The sequence below is a fragment of the Phalangium opilio genome, unplaced genomic scaffold (genome assembly GCF_054372755.1).
Source record: "Phalangium opilio isolate 3A_F unplaced genomic scaffold, DU_Popi_V2 ptg000041l_1, whole genome shotgun sequence".
In the NCBI taxonomy this organism is placed as follows: Eukaryota; Metazoa; Arthropoda; class Arachnida; order Opiliones; family Phalangiidae; genus Phalangium; species Phalangium opilio.
Genome location: NW_028324165.1, coordinates 2,010,266 through 2,027,812, shown reverse-complemented (window position 1 = coordinate 2,027,812; position 17,547 = coordinate 2,010,266). Strand labels below are relative to the sequence as shown.

Sequence of the window (17,547 nt, the reverse complement as noted above, 5' to 3'; positions counted from 1 at the left end):
ATAATTATATTTATTTAAATATTAAAGATAAACCTCTCGTACAAAGAGAGATTATCACTGCCTCCTGTATCAACCAAGGCCCGTGCATGCGATATATTTCCTTCATTGCCTCCTATATCTACCAAGGCCCGTGCATGCGATATATTTCCTTCATTGCCTCCTGTATCTATCAAGGCCCGTGCATTGTGATATATTTCATTCATTGCCTCCTATATATATAAAGGATGAGGGAAAAAGTGTTTTCATTGGATAATTTTGTTTATATAATCTTCTCGACACGGAGAGGTAATATTTTGGTTTTCCCAACTTGTTTAATATAAGTTTAAAACAATAATTCAATTTAATAAAGGATTAATAACATATTTATAAAATAGATATTTTAATTATAGTAAACAAATAAATACATTGTTAATCTAGTTTTTGAAGAAACAGTTACGTCAATAGAATATAAAGCGAATACCAATATTTATTTCAAGGTAAAATAACAATATGTTTTGCGTTAAGTCTCTATTGCTCAATTTACCCGGTCGCAAACTTTTGCTCAACTCGAATTTAATTAGCCTAGATCGGATCAGAGAACAACTTGAAACGTTTTCAATGTCGTCGGTGACCTTCCGCTTTTTGGTCCGTTTTCTTGAAGAGGTGTTGCCTGAAGGAAAATGCTTCACTCTGAAATTAAAAATGCATACGTTAGCTAATAATTAATAATTAAAATGACTGACCCGGTTTTGTTGTCAAATATTTTTCCGCTACCCAATGATTTATTTATATATGAATTTCAATATCAAACAGTATAATTTTGAAGAAAAGAATATCCCTCTAGCGTAGCATCCCCGAATGAATGCGAAACAAATGGAGCAGACTATTCAACAGACGCAGACTTGGTTTCACGGGTGGTGACTAAAAGTAAAAACAGCCCAATTTACTTACAAACTCTGTACTCCCACTCGTTATAGAATACAATGAGGATACCGAGAAGAATATTGGCAACTTGTTCGTTTTGCCATCATGGATAAGTTTGTGATTATAAAAAAGCATTAAGACTTCTAAGAATCGGATATAAATGGTTCCAATTAAAATGAGAATTTGGGTGCTTCTACTAACGCAGTTGCTGCTAACCTTGTAAAAGATCACGGGTGAATTTTTGGGGTAGTTATAAAAGTCTACACATATTCCCATGAACCAATTGTACCAAATTTTGTTATTAATTTCTTATAACAAATTTCAAATAGTTTGACAAGATTAGCCCCAGAATTTCAAACCCCAGCGACGTTACTGCTTACACAACAATGCTTGTTACTATGATATCCTTATTTTGGGGGCCCATCAATGTTTGGGTGTCTGTATCTCCGGTAACTAAATGTTGTAGATCCCATGTTCTTGAACCTAAGAACACACCACTTTAATTTGTGGCACACTTATCAGAAACAACCTGTACCATTTTCAATATTATTATTATTATACCCCTTCAAGTTACATTACGTAAACGGGTACTGGACAAGAAATAGTTTAATTTCAAAAAGGACCCCGTGGGAAATGAGCTAGAAAATCCCCCTTGAAGTCGAAGTCGATTCTGTAAATTTCCCAATTGTAACAAACTTATATTACTTCAGTTAGGTTATTCTACCGCAATAATTAATCGTTAATGAGATACCGAAGTTACTATCTTTTTTACATGAAATTTCGAAACTAAGCCGCTTGAAGAATGTATGGGTTTTAAAAGCAATGTTTAAAAACCCATATATCAAAATTAATCATAAACCCATGTCCAATATATTAAGTATGTCATTCTTATATTTATCATAAAACATGAAACGGAATTTATGACTTTTTCAAAATGTTTTATTTTAATTCCAAGTTATACATTAAAGCAAAAGTTTACTAATAATAACGTGGGCATCGCTAAAATAATGATACAGTTTCAAAAAACTATTTTTCAAATTCATAATGTTTTGGTTTGACTTACCGTTCTAATGTCGAGTGTCAATCGTACTCTGATGGTATGCCGGACATTACCTCAATTAAACAGCAGCCTACTGGATGCACTCTCTTTGCTCTAAGCTGTACAAAAAATGCAAGTGATATTAGCAATGAGGATTTATTTTCATTAATGAGAAATTTATTCATTAGTTCGCTACCTCTTCGTCAATAACATAAAGTTTAGGGCACTTTCCTTGAAATTCTCGTTCGAGATTAAAATTGTCCAAGCAAGTGTATTTGGTTCCGTATTGCTGTTTCTGAAATTTAATAAATAAATTTTGTTAACATTTTAAAAGCTGTTAAATTGAAGGCGATATTTCTTACCTCGAGCAGAAGTAAATAGATTATAAACAAGAAGTTAATATCTCCCCGGCATGGGCGCGTTATGAAAGTTGAGATTCCCGCTCCTATTCCGCGGCAGCGCACAAATGGCGTAGCACCTAGCGAACCACTTGACATGTACCTAACGTATCTAGTGTCGCGCCGCTCAGACAAAGTAGTGCGGGTTGTTGAAGGTTTAATCGACGCGCATGCGTTCTAAAGGTAATTTCAATCAGCTGTCTGCTGTGAGACTATAACAGTATAGCCTAGGCCTAGTACAAAATCTGTGAAGACTACATGTGATTGCCTATGAATGTGATAAAATAGTAAAATGAAAAATGGATAAGGAATATGATTATGACGAATTCGTGAAATAAAAAAGATGAACGTAAAACAATACTACAATGTTGGGAGAGCCAAGGACGTTTGAAAACTTTTGTTTGCAACATGATGGAAGAGTATGCGGTATTATGGTGGTATTATTAGTAGGTTTCAGATAAAAATTGCACTGGGTCGATACCGAAGGCGAAACTAAAATCGTTTATTACGCGGCATTATGAAACTAATTACAGTTTTAGACTTTAGTATTTTAATATAATTTACCATAATTCAGCAATTACCCGCACTACTACGGCTACCAATGATATTGCCCTAAATCTACTCCCATGATGCTCAGTAATTTGTACTGCTTTCCAATATCTCTTGTCGCTTCTATGACGTCATGCGAGCATCCTATTGGTTACAAGCAAGCCACGTGATACTCGATACTCATTTTACATAGCATGCAGGCGGGAAGGTATGATTGACTTAAAGCTATTAACTTTTTGATACCTATTTACTTTTGCCTCGAGTAGTATTTTTTTAACTACATCGAAACATAATACTAAGGAAGAAAAAAGTGGGACTTAAAATTATTTGAAATATTTATAAAAAATCATCTTCATTTACCGTATTTATCTGGTTCATTTTTAATCCTGTGACAATAAGTGTTATAACCATACGCATATTGAAATTTCACTTTCTCGTAAGAGGAACCGTCTATTTTCTTACATATTACATAATGACGGTATTGATTTGCCGAATTGGCAAGTTGATAGCATAATGCCTGCGAAAAACAGCGCGAAAATGTCGAATCGCATGATGAATCAGAGACTCTAACTGTAAACTACGAGGCTTCCAGAAACTCGGTTTTAAAGAATTGTTCGTAAATTTCGAATGTGGGATTTGATATGTTTCGACATTACATTTTTAATTTAAAAGCGTATCGCGCGCTCTTTTCTATGGTACACTAATCGTGTTTTCCCCACAAGAAAGATGTAGATTGAACGATATACTAATGCTTATTGTCCCGTCTTTTCGTCGTGATTAATAAGTTTTTCTGACATAAAATTTTGAATATAATTGTGAACGTTGATGTATAATGAAACGTTGAAGGGAAAAGCAAAACATTACGCGTACGTACGCTTTTGCTAGATTAAGGTTCAATAACGTTCTTCGATTGAAGACTATTGAAAGCTAGCTGGATATGACTTACTTCACATGTTATTGTGACTATTTCCCTATTTTCAGGGGCTAAAAAACATTGCAGATCCCATCCATGTTCTTGACCCTTTTCACTCAGGTTAACCTTAGGAAAGCACCCCTTTAATTTGTGGCAGACTTCTCAGAAACACCCTCTATTATTATTATACCCCTTATGTCACATTACCAAAAACCGGTATACTGAACGAGAAATAGTTAAATTTAAAAAAAAAAACCCCAATTTAAACTTCGTTTCGCGTCTTATCTTATAGAATTCACGAATGAGAAGGGGATTCCAAGTTTGCGCCCGATGACTTCTCTCAAAATCCTTTTGATGTTAAAAATAGACGTTGGAGGAACTGAAGAATTTTTACAATCCTTTTATATTTTATTGACTTTTTCTGCCGCTTCTTTCTCTCTCTCTTTCTAAACAAGTTCAGATTTTGAGGAGAAGAAAAAAGGAATTTCAAAGTGTTGACTGAACAACAAAAAAGAAGTCCCCAATGGCAAAGGGATGTAGAGAAACAAGGGTGGCCTGAGGCTGAGATCATGGAATCTCCAGGTTTTTGAGATTTGTGTTAAGGCCTTATATTTATCATAAAACATGAAACGGAATTCATGACTTTTTCAAAATATTTTATTTTAATTCCAAGTCATACATTAAAGCAAAAGTTCATTGATAATAACAAAAAGTATACTTCGTTGACAGTTCCCAACCTCTGGCTGTAGACGCCATGTAAAATGGGAAGGACATGACCCTCCTCTCAACCCCTACACGAACCAAAATATAAGAAGGCCGTCAAGAGAGGGGGCCATCTGGTCAGTTTCCCCGGGTCCCGCAATCTCTCTCGACGGCCCTAGATAATATCAGAGTTCTTTTTTCAAGGTCAAAGGTTTATGGCGATCCAAACTTCTATTCTCGGTTCTATTACTAGCATCTGCTACTACATACGTGAAGGTAATCATACGCAGAGGTGGGTTGAGACTATTCTGAAACTTAAAGGGGGGGTTTCTTATATTACAAGGCGCGAGCACGCTACAATAAAGTATACTTTTTCTTTTTATCTATGAACTTTTGATTAAAACTTAACGTTTCCCGCTGTGGCATCGCTAAAATAATGATACAGTTTCAAAAAACTATTTTCCCTATTTCACAATGTTTGGTTTTACTTACATAATGAACGTCATTTATGAAGCTTTGTCGTTCATTTTTGGGTATACCGGATATTACCTCAGTTATACAGCAGGCTATTTGACTCAGTTGTAATATCTTTGCACTATCAGGGATTGACTTAATTTTAGAAGTAGGAATGGAGAGCAGAGTAATCTGGGCGCACGACGGGGGGGGGGTGGTATGAGAGAAGAGGCGAGTCATATGAAAGAAAAGGCGGGTCATAGCGACAGAGCAGAGGTAACAAGATGGGTTAGCCCATAATTAAGCCACATCGTTTACGTACTCTCGCTATCCCTACTACAATAAATATACTTCTAGTGAAATATCTCCTAATACACCGGTCAGAGGGAATAATTTTTCAATGGCTGCTTGGCAAAGAGAATCAAATATCGCCAACGCCCGTTACAAAATTACAAATACTACTACTACTACTACCACTACTACTCAGGTAAAACTATTAGTCCCATCGATACCTTGAAGCTAAGAAGAAACTAAAAAATTTCCAAAGCGCGCTTCTAGAATTCTCGCCCTCTCGGACTTTCTTTTAAAATTCTTCTCGATTTGAGGAGAAATACACGTAAATTCTAATAATAAACACCATTCTATATATAACGTCGGTATTTACTTGCTTTTGCTTCTTAAAAATTCCCCTCCATTTCTTTGAATTTTGAAATCGGGGAGCGGGATGATTGATGGAGTGAAACCCTTATTGTCCACGGGTGACCGGAATTTTAAAGGGAGTATTAAACCTTCCATTTAGATTAAGGCAATACTAAAATTCTCTCTCTCTAGCTTTAAATATATCGAGGAAATCACAATTCACAAAGCTTAACCTTACCTGTACAATTGAATGCAATGCTTAAACATACTATTATAATCCCCATCCTTTTAAACTACACGAACGAAAAATATCACCTGACCACAATTCTCTCACATTCACTCTCCCTCCCTTCAATGACGAACGAAAAATTTTATACTGCCAAAGGCATAAAATAACCATTTCTTCGGTTAGCTCTGACATAACCATTTCTTTGGGTAACTCTGACCACATTCCAAATAGTGAAAAACTACAACCACCACTGGCTCGCGGGACAAACTAATAGCCTCATCGTATATATACGATGTGGCTTAAAAGGAAGAATTACGTATTTTTCGCTGCCTCCGTCAGCAACGTCATCAGAACGTAGTTTAAGTGAGCCAATAATATAATTTCAACTTTTCGTTACGTGTTGGAGGGGGGGCTCTATGCTCGGCTATGAGTCGGACTGAAGTAAATATTAACCGAGTCCTTACCTACTAAATCGATTTCTTTTTTTTTTACTTAACTCCGCCAAAATTTCTTTACGCTGTACGAAAAAAAACAAGTGTTATTAGAAATGAGGATTAATTTTCAATAATGAGATATTTAATCGTAAGCTCGCTACTCTCTCTCCATTTTTGATCTCTTCATACTGTAAAGGGCACCTTCCTTCAAAATCTCGTTCGAGATTAAAATTGTCCAAGCAAGTGTAATTGGTTGCGTATTGCGGTCTCTGCAATTTTTTAAATAGATTTTGTTAACTTTTTACTTGCTGTTAACTTGAATGAGATGTTTCTTACCCTGAGTACTATAGTTTTCATTGCATCGAAACATAATTCTACGGAAAAAGGGGGATTTTAATTATTTGGAATATTTATAAAACATTTTCTTCATTTACAGTTGTTATCTAAAAACTTACTGTTTTTTTCGCAAATTTTCTTATAATTCTCTTTTGACACCATAGATATGGTATCGAAGTCGTAAGAGGAACCATCGCTTTTCTCACAGTGTTTAATTATTACTCCGTTAGTCCCTATTGGCGTTGATAGCATTACCGCTGCGAAAAACAGCGCGAAAATCTCGAATCGCATGATGATATTCGGTCGAATCAGAGATACCAACTGTAATTACGAAGCTTCCAGAGTCTCGGTTTTAATGGATTTTTCGTTCATTTTGAAGGCGAAATTTGATATGTTTTGACATTACATTTTTAATTTAAAAACTTATCTCTCACTCTTTCTTTTCCTCTAGCTGTAATTACGAAGTTTCTAGGGAATTTTGAAGGATTTATCGTTAATGTTGAATGTCATGTTTCATATAGTTTGACATTACGTTTTTAATTTAAAATCGTATCGCGCACTCTTTTCTATGGTACACTAGTCGTGTTTACTACACGTGAAAGACGGTGACTGAACGATGTACTAGTGCTTATTGTCCCGTCTTTTCCTTGTGATTAATATGTTTTTCTGACATAAAATTTTGAATTTAATTGTGAAAGTTGATGTATTATGAAACTTTGGGGTTCGCTTGAAGGGGAAAAAACAAAAAATACGCTTTCATCTTGCCTTAATTTTTGCTGAAAGATTATTATATACAGGCTGTTTCTGATTGGTCTGCTGTAAATTAAAGTGTGTGATCTTCGTACCAAACTTATTGGAAAGTGTCCAAGAACGCGCATGGGGTCTACAACATTTAGTTACAGAGGAAATATGGGCTGTCAGATATTGATTGGTCCCTAACACCAGGAAATGTTAATAATACATTTGAGTAATTAGCTTGACTTAACCAGCCTAGGCACACTTCTACCCATTTAATAGTCCATACACTTCTGCTAGATAAAGGTTCAATAAGGTTCATAGATTGAAGACTATTGAAGGCTGATATGTCTTACGCCCATTGGCGTCTCTAGGCCGGTTTTTTTGGAGGGGGGGGCGCTGGAGCCCCTCCAAATTTCAAACATAGCCCCCAGTGGCGTAGGAACGGGGGGGTACAAGGGTACATTGTACCCCCCTAAAATTTTACTAGGGCGCCTAAATAGGTCAGAAAGGGCGCCAAATGTATATTCAAAGGGCGCCAAAATGATACTGAAGTGAGAATATTTTAGAAATTATCCTATTTTATCCCATAATTTCACTAATGTTCTTATATTTTTGGGATTTTGGAGAAATTATTTATAATCCCAGCAATATGACGCTTGAAACGTAGAATTAACGACATCTCATTTTTTCAGATAAAAAGTCTCGGAGCTCGCTTCCCTAGCTCAGGAGAATTTCGCATAATTAAATTTAAAGAAATATTGAAGATTTTATTTGAAAAAATAGCAATTACTTCGAATTCTGAGCTGCACTTCAATTTAATTTCGCCTGAGATCTGAAATGTCAAAGCTCGCAGATTAAGTTCACAGACCTTTAAATATCTTTAATTATAAAAATCGGTTTTCACTAAAAAAACCTCTCTCCCTACCCGACCCTTTTAAATAGCTTGATTTGTTAATTTTCAGTCACATTTAAGTCTTTTTTTGCTTATGGTTTTTTAATTATTAGCCTTTTCGCCTTCTGCGTGAACCCTTCAGTATTTAATTAGATCAAGGTGCGATCTAACGCACTTTCATGAATCTCACATTCACACTAAAATAGAATTATCCACACTACAGGTCTTATCATTTATGAGTCCTATCAGGGGAGTTATTATGAAATCCTGGTCTTACAAAGCGAATCATATTTTTCATATTAAAAATTGTCTCAAGTGTTGGTGCCCTGACTTACGAACAACAATGACTTGAAAACAACTAAATCACTTAGCAGTTGTCTAAACATATCCAGAGTGGATTCATAAGATTGATTAAAATTTCATGTGCAGAAATATTTCCACAACCAACACCTATCGGACACCGAATTTTGGAAAATCATAATAATTCACCATTTCACTGTAATTAAAGTACAATGTTTCAACCTTGTTCAATGTATTTTTCGACATTTTTCTTGTCTTTGGGGAGGGGCGCCAAAATCCATGTTTAGACTGTACCCCCCTAAATTCGAAACGTTCCTACGCGCCTGATAGCCCCCTCGAAATGATTCGTAAATCCTGCCAAAATATTTCTCTTAGCCCCTGAAAATACGATACTAATATATGCAAGCATCAAAAATTATATTGATTCGTTCAGTTTCATCTTTGTAGAGAATTGCAAAATGTAGCTAACTTCGAAATATAGAGAAATATTTTTCAGTGAATTAAATAAGTAGGAGCAGAAGTAGGATAAGGGACTAGAAGTATTTAGGTAATCAAATTCTTCACTTGGAGAAAATGAATATTCTTGATAACACACCAAAGGTTGGTAGCGGTTTCTGAATTTTCCATCCAAAACGTGAGACACTCGCTGTGGTAAACGGCCGAACTAGATTCAAGCGTCCTTGTTCCGCGGCTTTAGGTTGAGGGAAAGGGAGCAGGAAATTTTTTGGAACTCGACCAATTTTTTTTCTCTCCAGTGTAGGCGCGATGGAAGCGGCATAAAATCGTCAAATTTGTTCACTAGTAGAGAGCTGCAAAACGCAAATTTTAACCTCCAACTCCTACCAACTCCAAGGCAATACACAACAATGACTCCAATGCCTCCCAATGCCATAATCAAAAGTTTCAACTCCGCAGAACTCCGCCCAGCGAAATGTCAAACTCCTCCCAACTCCTTCCATGAAAATTAAAATTTCTTAAACTCCTCCCAACTCCTTCCATGAAAGTTAAAATTTCTTAAACTCCTCCCAACTCCTTCCGTGAAAATTAAAATTTCTTAAACTCCTCCCAACTCCTTCCATGAAAGTTAAAATTTCTTAAACTCCTCCCAACTCCTTCCATGAAAATTAAAATTTCTTAAACTCCTCCCAACTCCTTCCATGAAAAGTAAAATTTCTTAAACTCCTTCTAACTTCGTCCATTGAAACCTTTCTAGTTTCTAATTGGAAAAATAGAAAGTTTAAGTAAAAAGTGTAGCTCATTAGTTTTCTTTCAAATTTGACATAAGATTGATTCACGAGTGCTTATAAATTATGATTTTCAAGTAAGGAATAATATTTATACGTAAAATTCTTCTATATAGACATTAAAACTTAAGATTTGGGGGAAAAAGGCGCTACGCGTTGATGTTGAGTCATATTTTACGCTTAGTTTCTTAAATTAGCTATTTAATTAAAATCGGACTGATTCGCTTCGCAAATGCCATTTTGAAGGACAAGGCCACGAACTTCACGAATCAAGACATACTAACACTAGAGTCCATTCTGTTATTAGTTGTGCCTGCCAATATGCCTACTGACTTACTTTAATATGCCTCAAAGCTAGAAAGGAGACTCTTGTCAATGGGTTTAAGAGAAAAGGAAAGCGCCCATGGCTACATTGTGTGAGAGACTCACTGAGGGGACGTGTCACGTGGGGTTACGGGTGAAAAAAGAATTTCGTACGAAGCTTCTGATCCACTTATGACGCTTTTAAATTGGAGTCCTACCACTTACCACACTTAAGTTTTCCAACTCCGTAGATTTCCATGTTTTAAGATAATTTTCCATTGCCACCCAACTCCGCAATTATAATTATCATTATTCCCATTGCCTCCCAACTCCGCACACGAAAACTTCCACTGCCACCCAACTCCAATTTTATCTTAGAAAAACATTTCCAACTCCTGGACCAGAAAAGAAGTAATATTTTTGCGAATCGAGGACAGTGAGCCTAGAAGAATGCGTCTCGTTTAACTCCCACGGCTTAAGTACCTTTTAACAAGGCTTAATTGACCTTGATATACGACAAAAATTCAGGATTCGATAAAATTAGGCTTATGCAGAAGTCTTTCAGAGTAAAACATGATTTACGCAACCAAACTTGTCACTTATCAAAAGTTTCACCAATTCTGTTTGCAATCAAGCCCCATTACTACAATGGGAAGTGTCATACTTAATTAACATGAACTTATGGATATTTGTACCTCCTACATTGAAATTACAGTATTTTCATACCTCTTTTGTATTTTCGGGACTTCTCGATTGTAAATATCGGTTATGGGTTAATTCTTTTACAAAAGACATTGTAATACCTTGTTTGAAAAACATTTACTAAACTTATTTTTGTAAAATACATTTTGTTTTCAGTATATTTTTCTAGATTTTACTTTTGAAGTACTGCTATTGTTATTATGGAATAGTCTATAAACCAGATTGCTTTGTAAGAAAATATGTTACGGTGTTATTTCTGAAAGCTTTCATTCAAACTGCAATTTTTGTGAAATGATTGAAGGAATACTGTTGATCTTCTCAATGGTGCTTAAATCTTTATAATAAATCATATGGTGTTTATATAAAAACTGGTTTTGTTAAACTTCCATAAAAACATCGCTAGACAACTAGGTTAAAATTCCATTTTCTTCATATTAATAAATAAACAGAGGTAATTGAACTTTAAAGGCTGAGATCCAACAAAAAAACGCTAGCCCACCTAAAAAGCAATCGTCTAACGAAGGGGGGGGGGCATGTCTCAAACGCGCATGGTTATGGGTAGGGTTGTGCGAATAGCACTTTTTGGGTATCGAACCGGTAACCGAATAGCAAAAAATTTTCCGGAATCGAATAGTTTATTCCAAATCGAATACAAATTGGTAATTTTTTTACTAACTAATTAATCGCGAATAGTTAAGCCTAGTATTCGCCAATAGTTAACCCTAATTCTCGCGAGTACTAGGCTTAACTATTCGTGGTAAATCGGGTAGTAACCCTAATATTCGCGAATAGTTAATGCAAAGCAAGGGGAAAATCATTTCGAAGCTCCTAAATTTCAAAATAACTCTCCTCATTTTCCTAGGCACTTGCTGGTAGTTTTTGATGGGAGACAAATAAAATTGGGATGATATTTTTAAAATAAGGTTGGTCTCTCTAGTGCCAAGGACCTAATTTTATGGTAGTCGAACTTTAACCGAATAGTCAGTTCGGTATTATATATTACCGACTGGTAATCAACGCCCTGCCAAATCACATCCGTTCGATGCAACCGATATCATTAATATAAATACATAGTTCATACATAAGTTCATAAGATATGTTCCACAAGTTTGTCATTGGTTACTGAGAGCTTGCCATGAAGTGACGTAGGTCATAGTTTCTCGTAGAGTGACGCCTGGAGAGGCACTGTCAGAGGCTTAATACAGACTAAATATTAAGATGGACGGCAAAACCAAGTGAAGTCAATTCTCAGTAAGTCTCTAGCATTACGTAGTATAGTTAGTGCCATACTTATAGAACGTCACTTATAAACTTATGTATTTTGTTTACCAGTTAGACATGGCTTTGTGACAATTTGATTGAACACGCCACCACCTTTGAAAATGGTAGAAGCGAAAAGTATCAGACTAACGAACAACGCTGAATTGCTTGGCTGGTAACTACAATAAAGATCGTCCAAATATTATTTATGTTTCGAGTTTTAAATTGGACCTTCTTGACGCAAAACGTAGGGTTTTTACCATAAGTGAAAACCGTGAAAGGTGGGATTGACGTGAGATAAGGATCAAAAATATAACGGATGCTCTATTAGTTATCTTCAAATCGCCTAGAACCCATGAAAATTTGACAACCATAAACTACGACACCATCACAAGTGATCGGTATTCCCTGGATCTTAGCCTTTAAAATCGGAAAGTTCGTCCTCGAATACAAAAGCAAGGAAATACCGAAAAGTTGAAAGTGGGAACTCTCAATACCAGTTTCTATATTTCCATAGCTGACTCTACCTGAGTGGACCTAGTAAAAAGTGTGTCATCACTTTCTCGGTTAAACTGTAAACACTCATTCTAGCGCCTGGTGCTTGTAAAACACGCTATTATGCCATTGAAACTATCGATTATGATTTCGAGTGGAATGTTATTTTCATTTTCGCATAATTATTCTAAAAGGTATTCATGAATGATAAGCCCATAAAAATCAACATTAGAAGTGAAATGTTGTTTTAGTTGTCTATACTAATACTAATAATAATAATAATAATAATAATAATAATAATAATAATAATAATAATATTTATTTCGCAAAAATAATTCGCTGGCAACCACAGAGGCAAGCCTATATGTGGTGGTTACCGGGACAACACTTGACAACAATAAAGAGAACCATACAGAAAACGAAAATTTAAAAAAATAAAAAAAAAATATTAACAAAATTACAAATTTTCACGTAACCAAATATTGAAGACAAAATTAGACACTAGAGACCGAAATTGTGGTATTGAAAGAGTACAATTTTGACGAATGTCGCAAGGCAGGCTATTCCACAATCGTACTATCCGGTAAAAATACGAGTTCTTTAAGGCCAGACATCTTGCGTATGGGATGAAGTAGGTGGGGACAGAATGCCTCGAGCTAAGTCGGACTAAATCATCTAGATCAAAGTACGGAGAGCGCGCGAGTCTAAGAAACGTCACTAAGTCAGATACGTCGCGGCGAGTCGTTAACGGTAAGAGAAGTAGATCCTGTAGACGCCTAGCATAAGGGATGTGATTTGGTTTGCCCGGTCTGGGCGACTTCAAGTAGAAACTCGTGAAACGGCGCTGGACACCCTCAAGAGAAGCAATGTCCTTCTTTAAGTAAGGGTTCCACACCGGAGTAGCGTACTCTAGGACAGGTAGGCACATGGATCGATAGAGGGTGATAGACGCTTTGGAGTACCCGGAGGTTCGACGAATCAGACCACACACGTAAGATTATTGAGTAACGACAATCCCCTCAGAGATGATACGTTCAAATTAGGCCAATATTGGAAACTTTATATTCTCGCTGGTTTTGTGTATATCTTAGATAAAAACCAAGGATAACAGAGCGATTCATGTGTATTACTACTATAGGGTTACGTTAGGTTTTGATATTAAATAATTAATAAATTTAAATTCATCTGATTACGATTAAGGTCTGTGAAAAAGTTTTCAGAAAAATTATCAAGTTTTCATCATTTGGTTATCCGATACGGTTTTGCTTAACTAATTAAAATGGTTGATTATTTTAATTAAATCAGTCAATAGTCAGTGGCATAATTCGCTAGTTCAAGAGGGAAAGCGACTAGCCACGGAATTTATAAATCGTACAGAAAAAACGGAAATTGTTCAATTTGTTGATACGAAATCGCGGTATACACGAAGAAAGGTATATTAGAATATCAAGGCTATGTTAACTTTCTAAGCACAGTTTAAAGCTTCTCACGAGGGTGGGACATATATGAGAGGCTTAATTTTTTTGGTATATCAAATTCCCCAAAAGATTCCGAGCGCTGTATAAAAGTTGACGAGCGGTGGTAGGAAATGAGATGGATTCCCCTAAGGTTCCAATTTGATTTCGTTGGATTTCGTCGGATTTTTATTCATTTCAAAATTTGATAAAATCCAATGAATTTCCCTTGATTTCCTCGGATTTTGAAATTTTTCCCGTGATTTCGTCAGATTTTTGTGATTTCTTTTGATTTTGGAGTTCGAGAATTTTGTAATTTTTCTGATTTTGTTCCAGATTTTGTGATTTCGCTTCTGATTTCGTGATTTCTTTGTTGATTTCGTGATTTGTTTGTTAATTTTGTGATTTTTTTACTGATTTTATGATTTCTTTACTGATTTTGTGATTTCGTTAGTGATTTCGGATTTTTTATGGGATTTCGAAATCAGCATTGATTTCGGATTTCTCAAGCTGGATTTCGAGGGTAGCGTACGGGATTTCATGAATGCCCGACCTCTCGCAGACTACCCACTTATTTACCTCAATATGAAATTTTTTTCTCTTGCTCTTTGTTAATAAGCAACTGCAGGCGTTTATATTAAAATTCTGTATTATTCAATCTTATACAAAGTTCTATTCACAACACGGTTGGCGTGCAAACACTATCATCTCGTTATACGTAAACATTATTCTAATGCAGTTTTCCATGGATGCTATCAATTGTGCCACCAAGGAGACAAAGATTTGTGTCTATGTAGTATAGACAAAAGACTAGTACAAGGTGCGGTTGTTAGAAGCTAATAAGTATACATCGGTGTCTGAGTGGTATAGACGAAAGGCAAGTGGATGGGTCAATTAGTGGAATACTAGCCGAAAAGGAAATAATAAATTCCTCCCCCACTTTTAGCGTCCCACCAGACCCAATCGCGTCCGAAGTCACGGCGCGTATTTCTCTCAGAATTCGTATCCACCCCCCATCATCCTTGGTGCGCTCAAGCTATTACTAATAGCAGAAGCGAATGATTAAGAGAAGGTTGCCACAGTATATACCCGTAATGCATTATGTATGTAACGTCATTCTTACCAGGCTACCCTACCCCGCTCTCCCCATCCCGCATCTGATTGGTTGACTTAGTACTGACGTAAAGCATGACGTAATCTTGAAAAAAAAAATAGTACAAGATCACGAGGTGTCCGGGGAGGGGGGGGAACGTCCTCTGGTTTGTTGCTTACTTAAAATGGAGTCAATGACGATGTTTAAGTTGAAGAGCGACAAAGAAACGCAATGTAATTTTTACGCGAAATTGTTAGGTAATAAATCGTGCCAAGTTAAATTTAATGATCGTAAAGCCAATTGTTCAACAAAAGAAAATAATATTGACGAAAGTGATGAAAGCACTAATAAGAAGAGAAAACTTGATGATTTGGTAAGCCTTGGCTAGCTTCTCAATTCTTAACCTTGTTCGCTTGTGGTTTTTTAAGCCGTGTGCTTATAAGTTGATAATACCTCTGATTTGATTGCTTAATATCTCATCTTTAATCTAAGTAGGATACTTCCATACCGATACAACAAGCATCAAAACTGACTAAAGTAATTGACTGGCTAAAAGGTTTGAAAAACGCTGGAAAAATAAGCCAGTTTGTTACGTGCAATGAGATAGTAGCTCTTAATTCTAATGATGTAAGACATAATTAATATCGTATGTAGAGAACTTTACTAAAGATTTAAAATAATATTTCGCTGCAGCATTACTTGGAAATAACAAGATCGGATATTTTCGTTCTTAACCTTGGTGATAAGCCCATAAAGTTCCTAATTGACGAGAAGGGAGAAGCCTCAATGATTGTAGCCTTTCGAGGTAAATGTTCAAGGGAATGTATCTTTGATGAGGATTTATTTTTGGACGAAAAAGCATTTGCATTTCTTAAGGGAGTTTTTGGTGAAGGTTACGTACTCTGTCCTGGTGTTACGAATGAAGCTGTACAAAAGATATCCGAGATAAAGTTTACTCCAAAACACATAGTGAAATATGTTTCTCCTGCACCAAGAATATCGTCACAGCTTTGTTCAGTTTGGTTTAAACCTTCTAAATATACTCCGGATAAATATAAGGATTCTAAAAATCATTGTAATCCATGTCGAAACCTTTCAAAACACATCAAGACTCTAGGAAATCGTGTTTATGCTTCACCATCATCGAAGTGTCCCTTTAAATTCTTATCTCCGAGAAGTAAAAGCAAGCGTCAATCTCACCTAAGAGTCCGAAGGCACAGGCTTTTTGAATCCAATAAAAAACTGAAAGCTAAATGCAATGAATATGAACTTACTCTATCCTCAGCAGGGAATTATCAAATGTGACGAAAATAAACAAAGATTTTTCAAACGAGTTGAATGAACTACTCAATCAAAATCCAGAAAGAAGTGGAACATTAAAAGACATTTGGGAGAAAGATTGTGCTATACATATAGAGCAAGATAAACAGCAATTTCAAGAAGATCAACTGAGGAATGGTAAGCCATCCTTAATCCTGCAGCACTACAAAATTACATTTCTTTAATTGTTTTTTTATACTATTTACTAAGAAAAGGGATTAAAAGGAAACAAGTGGAGCACCATAACATACCGCATAGGTAAATAGCCACGTTGACTGTTGTTGGTCATTGAGGCATATTTGACCTGTAGTGGGGCTAGGGCTAGGAAGTTATAAAAATCATTTCGTAATTCACGTCGCGTTGAGGCGAGAAGCCAGTGGGGCGGAGCTCTGCGAGAAACGCACGTGTGGATAGTAGAAAAGTTAAAATTTGACAAATTTACCTTATGCTCTGAATAATTTTATAACTTCCCGATGGGAGCTTTCACCTAAAGCAATGTTCATGGCAAACAACATGAGTGACACTAGGTAATAATTGCCAAAATATTTTCTAGCCCTTGCCATAGCTTGGAGCCATGCAGCCTACGAAGCTATACAAAGTTTTGGAATTATTCAATTACCTAGTTGGAGAAGCGTGCAAAGAAAAATGTCAAAACATCTGGATGGACCTGGTATCAATTTTGATTACTTGAAAGAGCGAAAAGTTGTTACTAGGATTTCATCAAAGAAGAAGTGGCTAATGGGAAATTGGAACCCTAACGTGATGGACTACTTATTTTCGATGAAGTCAAAGTTACAGCTAAAGTCATTTGGAACTGCAAAAACGACAAGTTGGTTGGGCTTGCTATGACCCACGAACAACTTTCTAGTTTGGACGATATTCTAAGGGAGCTACCGCTCCCTTAGATAAGGCCTGATGACGGCTTTAATGTATAAGGAAGGTTTTTGGATTGGTTTTTACTTTTTTCGTATTAAGTTTATTGTTTCGAAATTTTTCTACTGAACTAAAATCCGGGCCCTTAATATGTGGTAAAAATTTCAAGATGATCCACCTAATAGTTTATTTTATAAAGCATAAAGTTGCTAAGGGTGGTTTTCATTTCCATAAAATTAATCACAGATTTTGGCGAAAAACTAGAGAATCTCCATAGA

At 36.0% G+C, this 17,547-nt stretch overlaps 2 protein-coding genes and 1 long non-coding RNA gene across 7 annotated transcripts; 1 reads left to right on the top strand and 2 right to left on the bottom strand.

Moving 5' to 3' along the window:
• Window positions 1-360: 360 nt before the first annotated feature.
• LOC149679277 (uncharacterized) lies at window positions 361-7,756 on the bottom strand. Of its 4 annotated transcripts, none has more exons than XM_089834978.1 (8): window positions 6,715-7,756; window positions 6,596-6,633; window positions 6,421-6,528; window positions 6,290-6,342; window positions 3,147-5,099; window positions 2,139-2,237; window positions 1,967-2,061; window positions 361-1,902 (listed from the first exon to the last, which is right to left on the bottom strand). In XM_089834978.1, exons 1-5 carry the CDS (start codon window positions 6,884-6,886, stop codon window positions 4,952-4,954), a joined length of 519 nt encoding a protein of 172 aa, XP_089691104.1. In that variant the 5' UTR covers window positions 6,887-7,756; the 3' UTR covers window positions 361-1,902; window positions 1,967-2,061; window positions 2,139-2,237; window positions 3,147-4,951. The 4 variants fall into 4 exon arrangements, with proteins under 4 accessions (XP_089691104.1, XP_089691106.1, XP_089691105.1 ...); XM_089834980.1 differs by having other exon boundaries at window positions 361-2,061; window positions 3,147-4,932; window positions 4,997-5,099; XM_089834979.1 differs by having other exon boundaries at window positions 361-2,061; window positions 6,715-7,063; window positions 7,128-7,756.
• LOC149679276 (uncharacterized) lies at window positions 361-16,087 on the bottom strand. The gene is made up of 2 exons (XR_016365721.1): window positions 15,978-16,087; window positions 361-669 (listed from the first exon to the last, which is right to left on the bottom strand). It is a non-coding gene; the product is annotated as an uncharacterized LOC149679276 (long non-coding RNA).
• On the top strand, window positions 15,034-16,392 carry LOC149679275 (uncharacterized). Of its 2 annotated transcripts, XM_089834975.1 has the most exons (4): window positions 15,034-15,449; window positions 15,572-15,703; window positions 15,770-15,881; window positions 15,953-16,096. In XM_089834975.1, exons 1-4 carry the CDS (start codon window positions 15,261-15,263, stop codon window positions 15,964-15,966), a joined length of 447 nt encoding a protein of 148 aa, XP_089691101.1. In that variant the 5' UTR covers window positions 15,034-15,260; the 3' UTR covers window positions 15,967-16,096. The 2 variants fall into 2 exon arrangements, with proteins under 2 accessions (XP_089691101.1, XP_089691100.1); XM_089834974.1 differs by having other exon boundaries at window positions 15,035-15,449; window positions 15,770-16,392.
• Window positions 16,393-17,547: the final 1,155 nt, after the last annotated feature.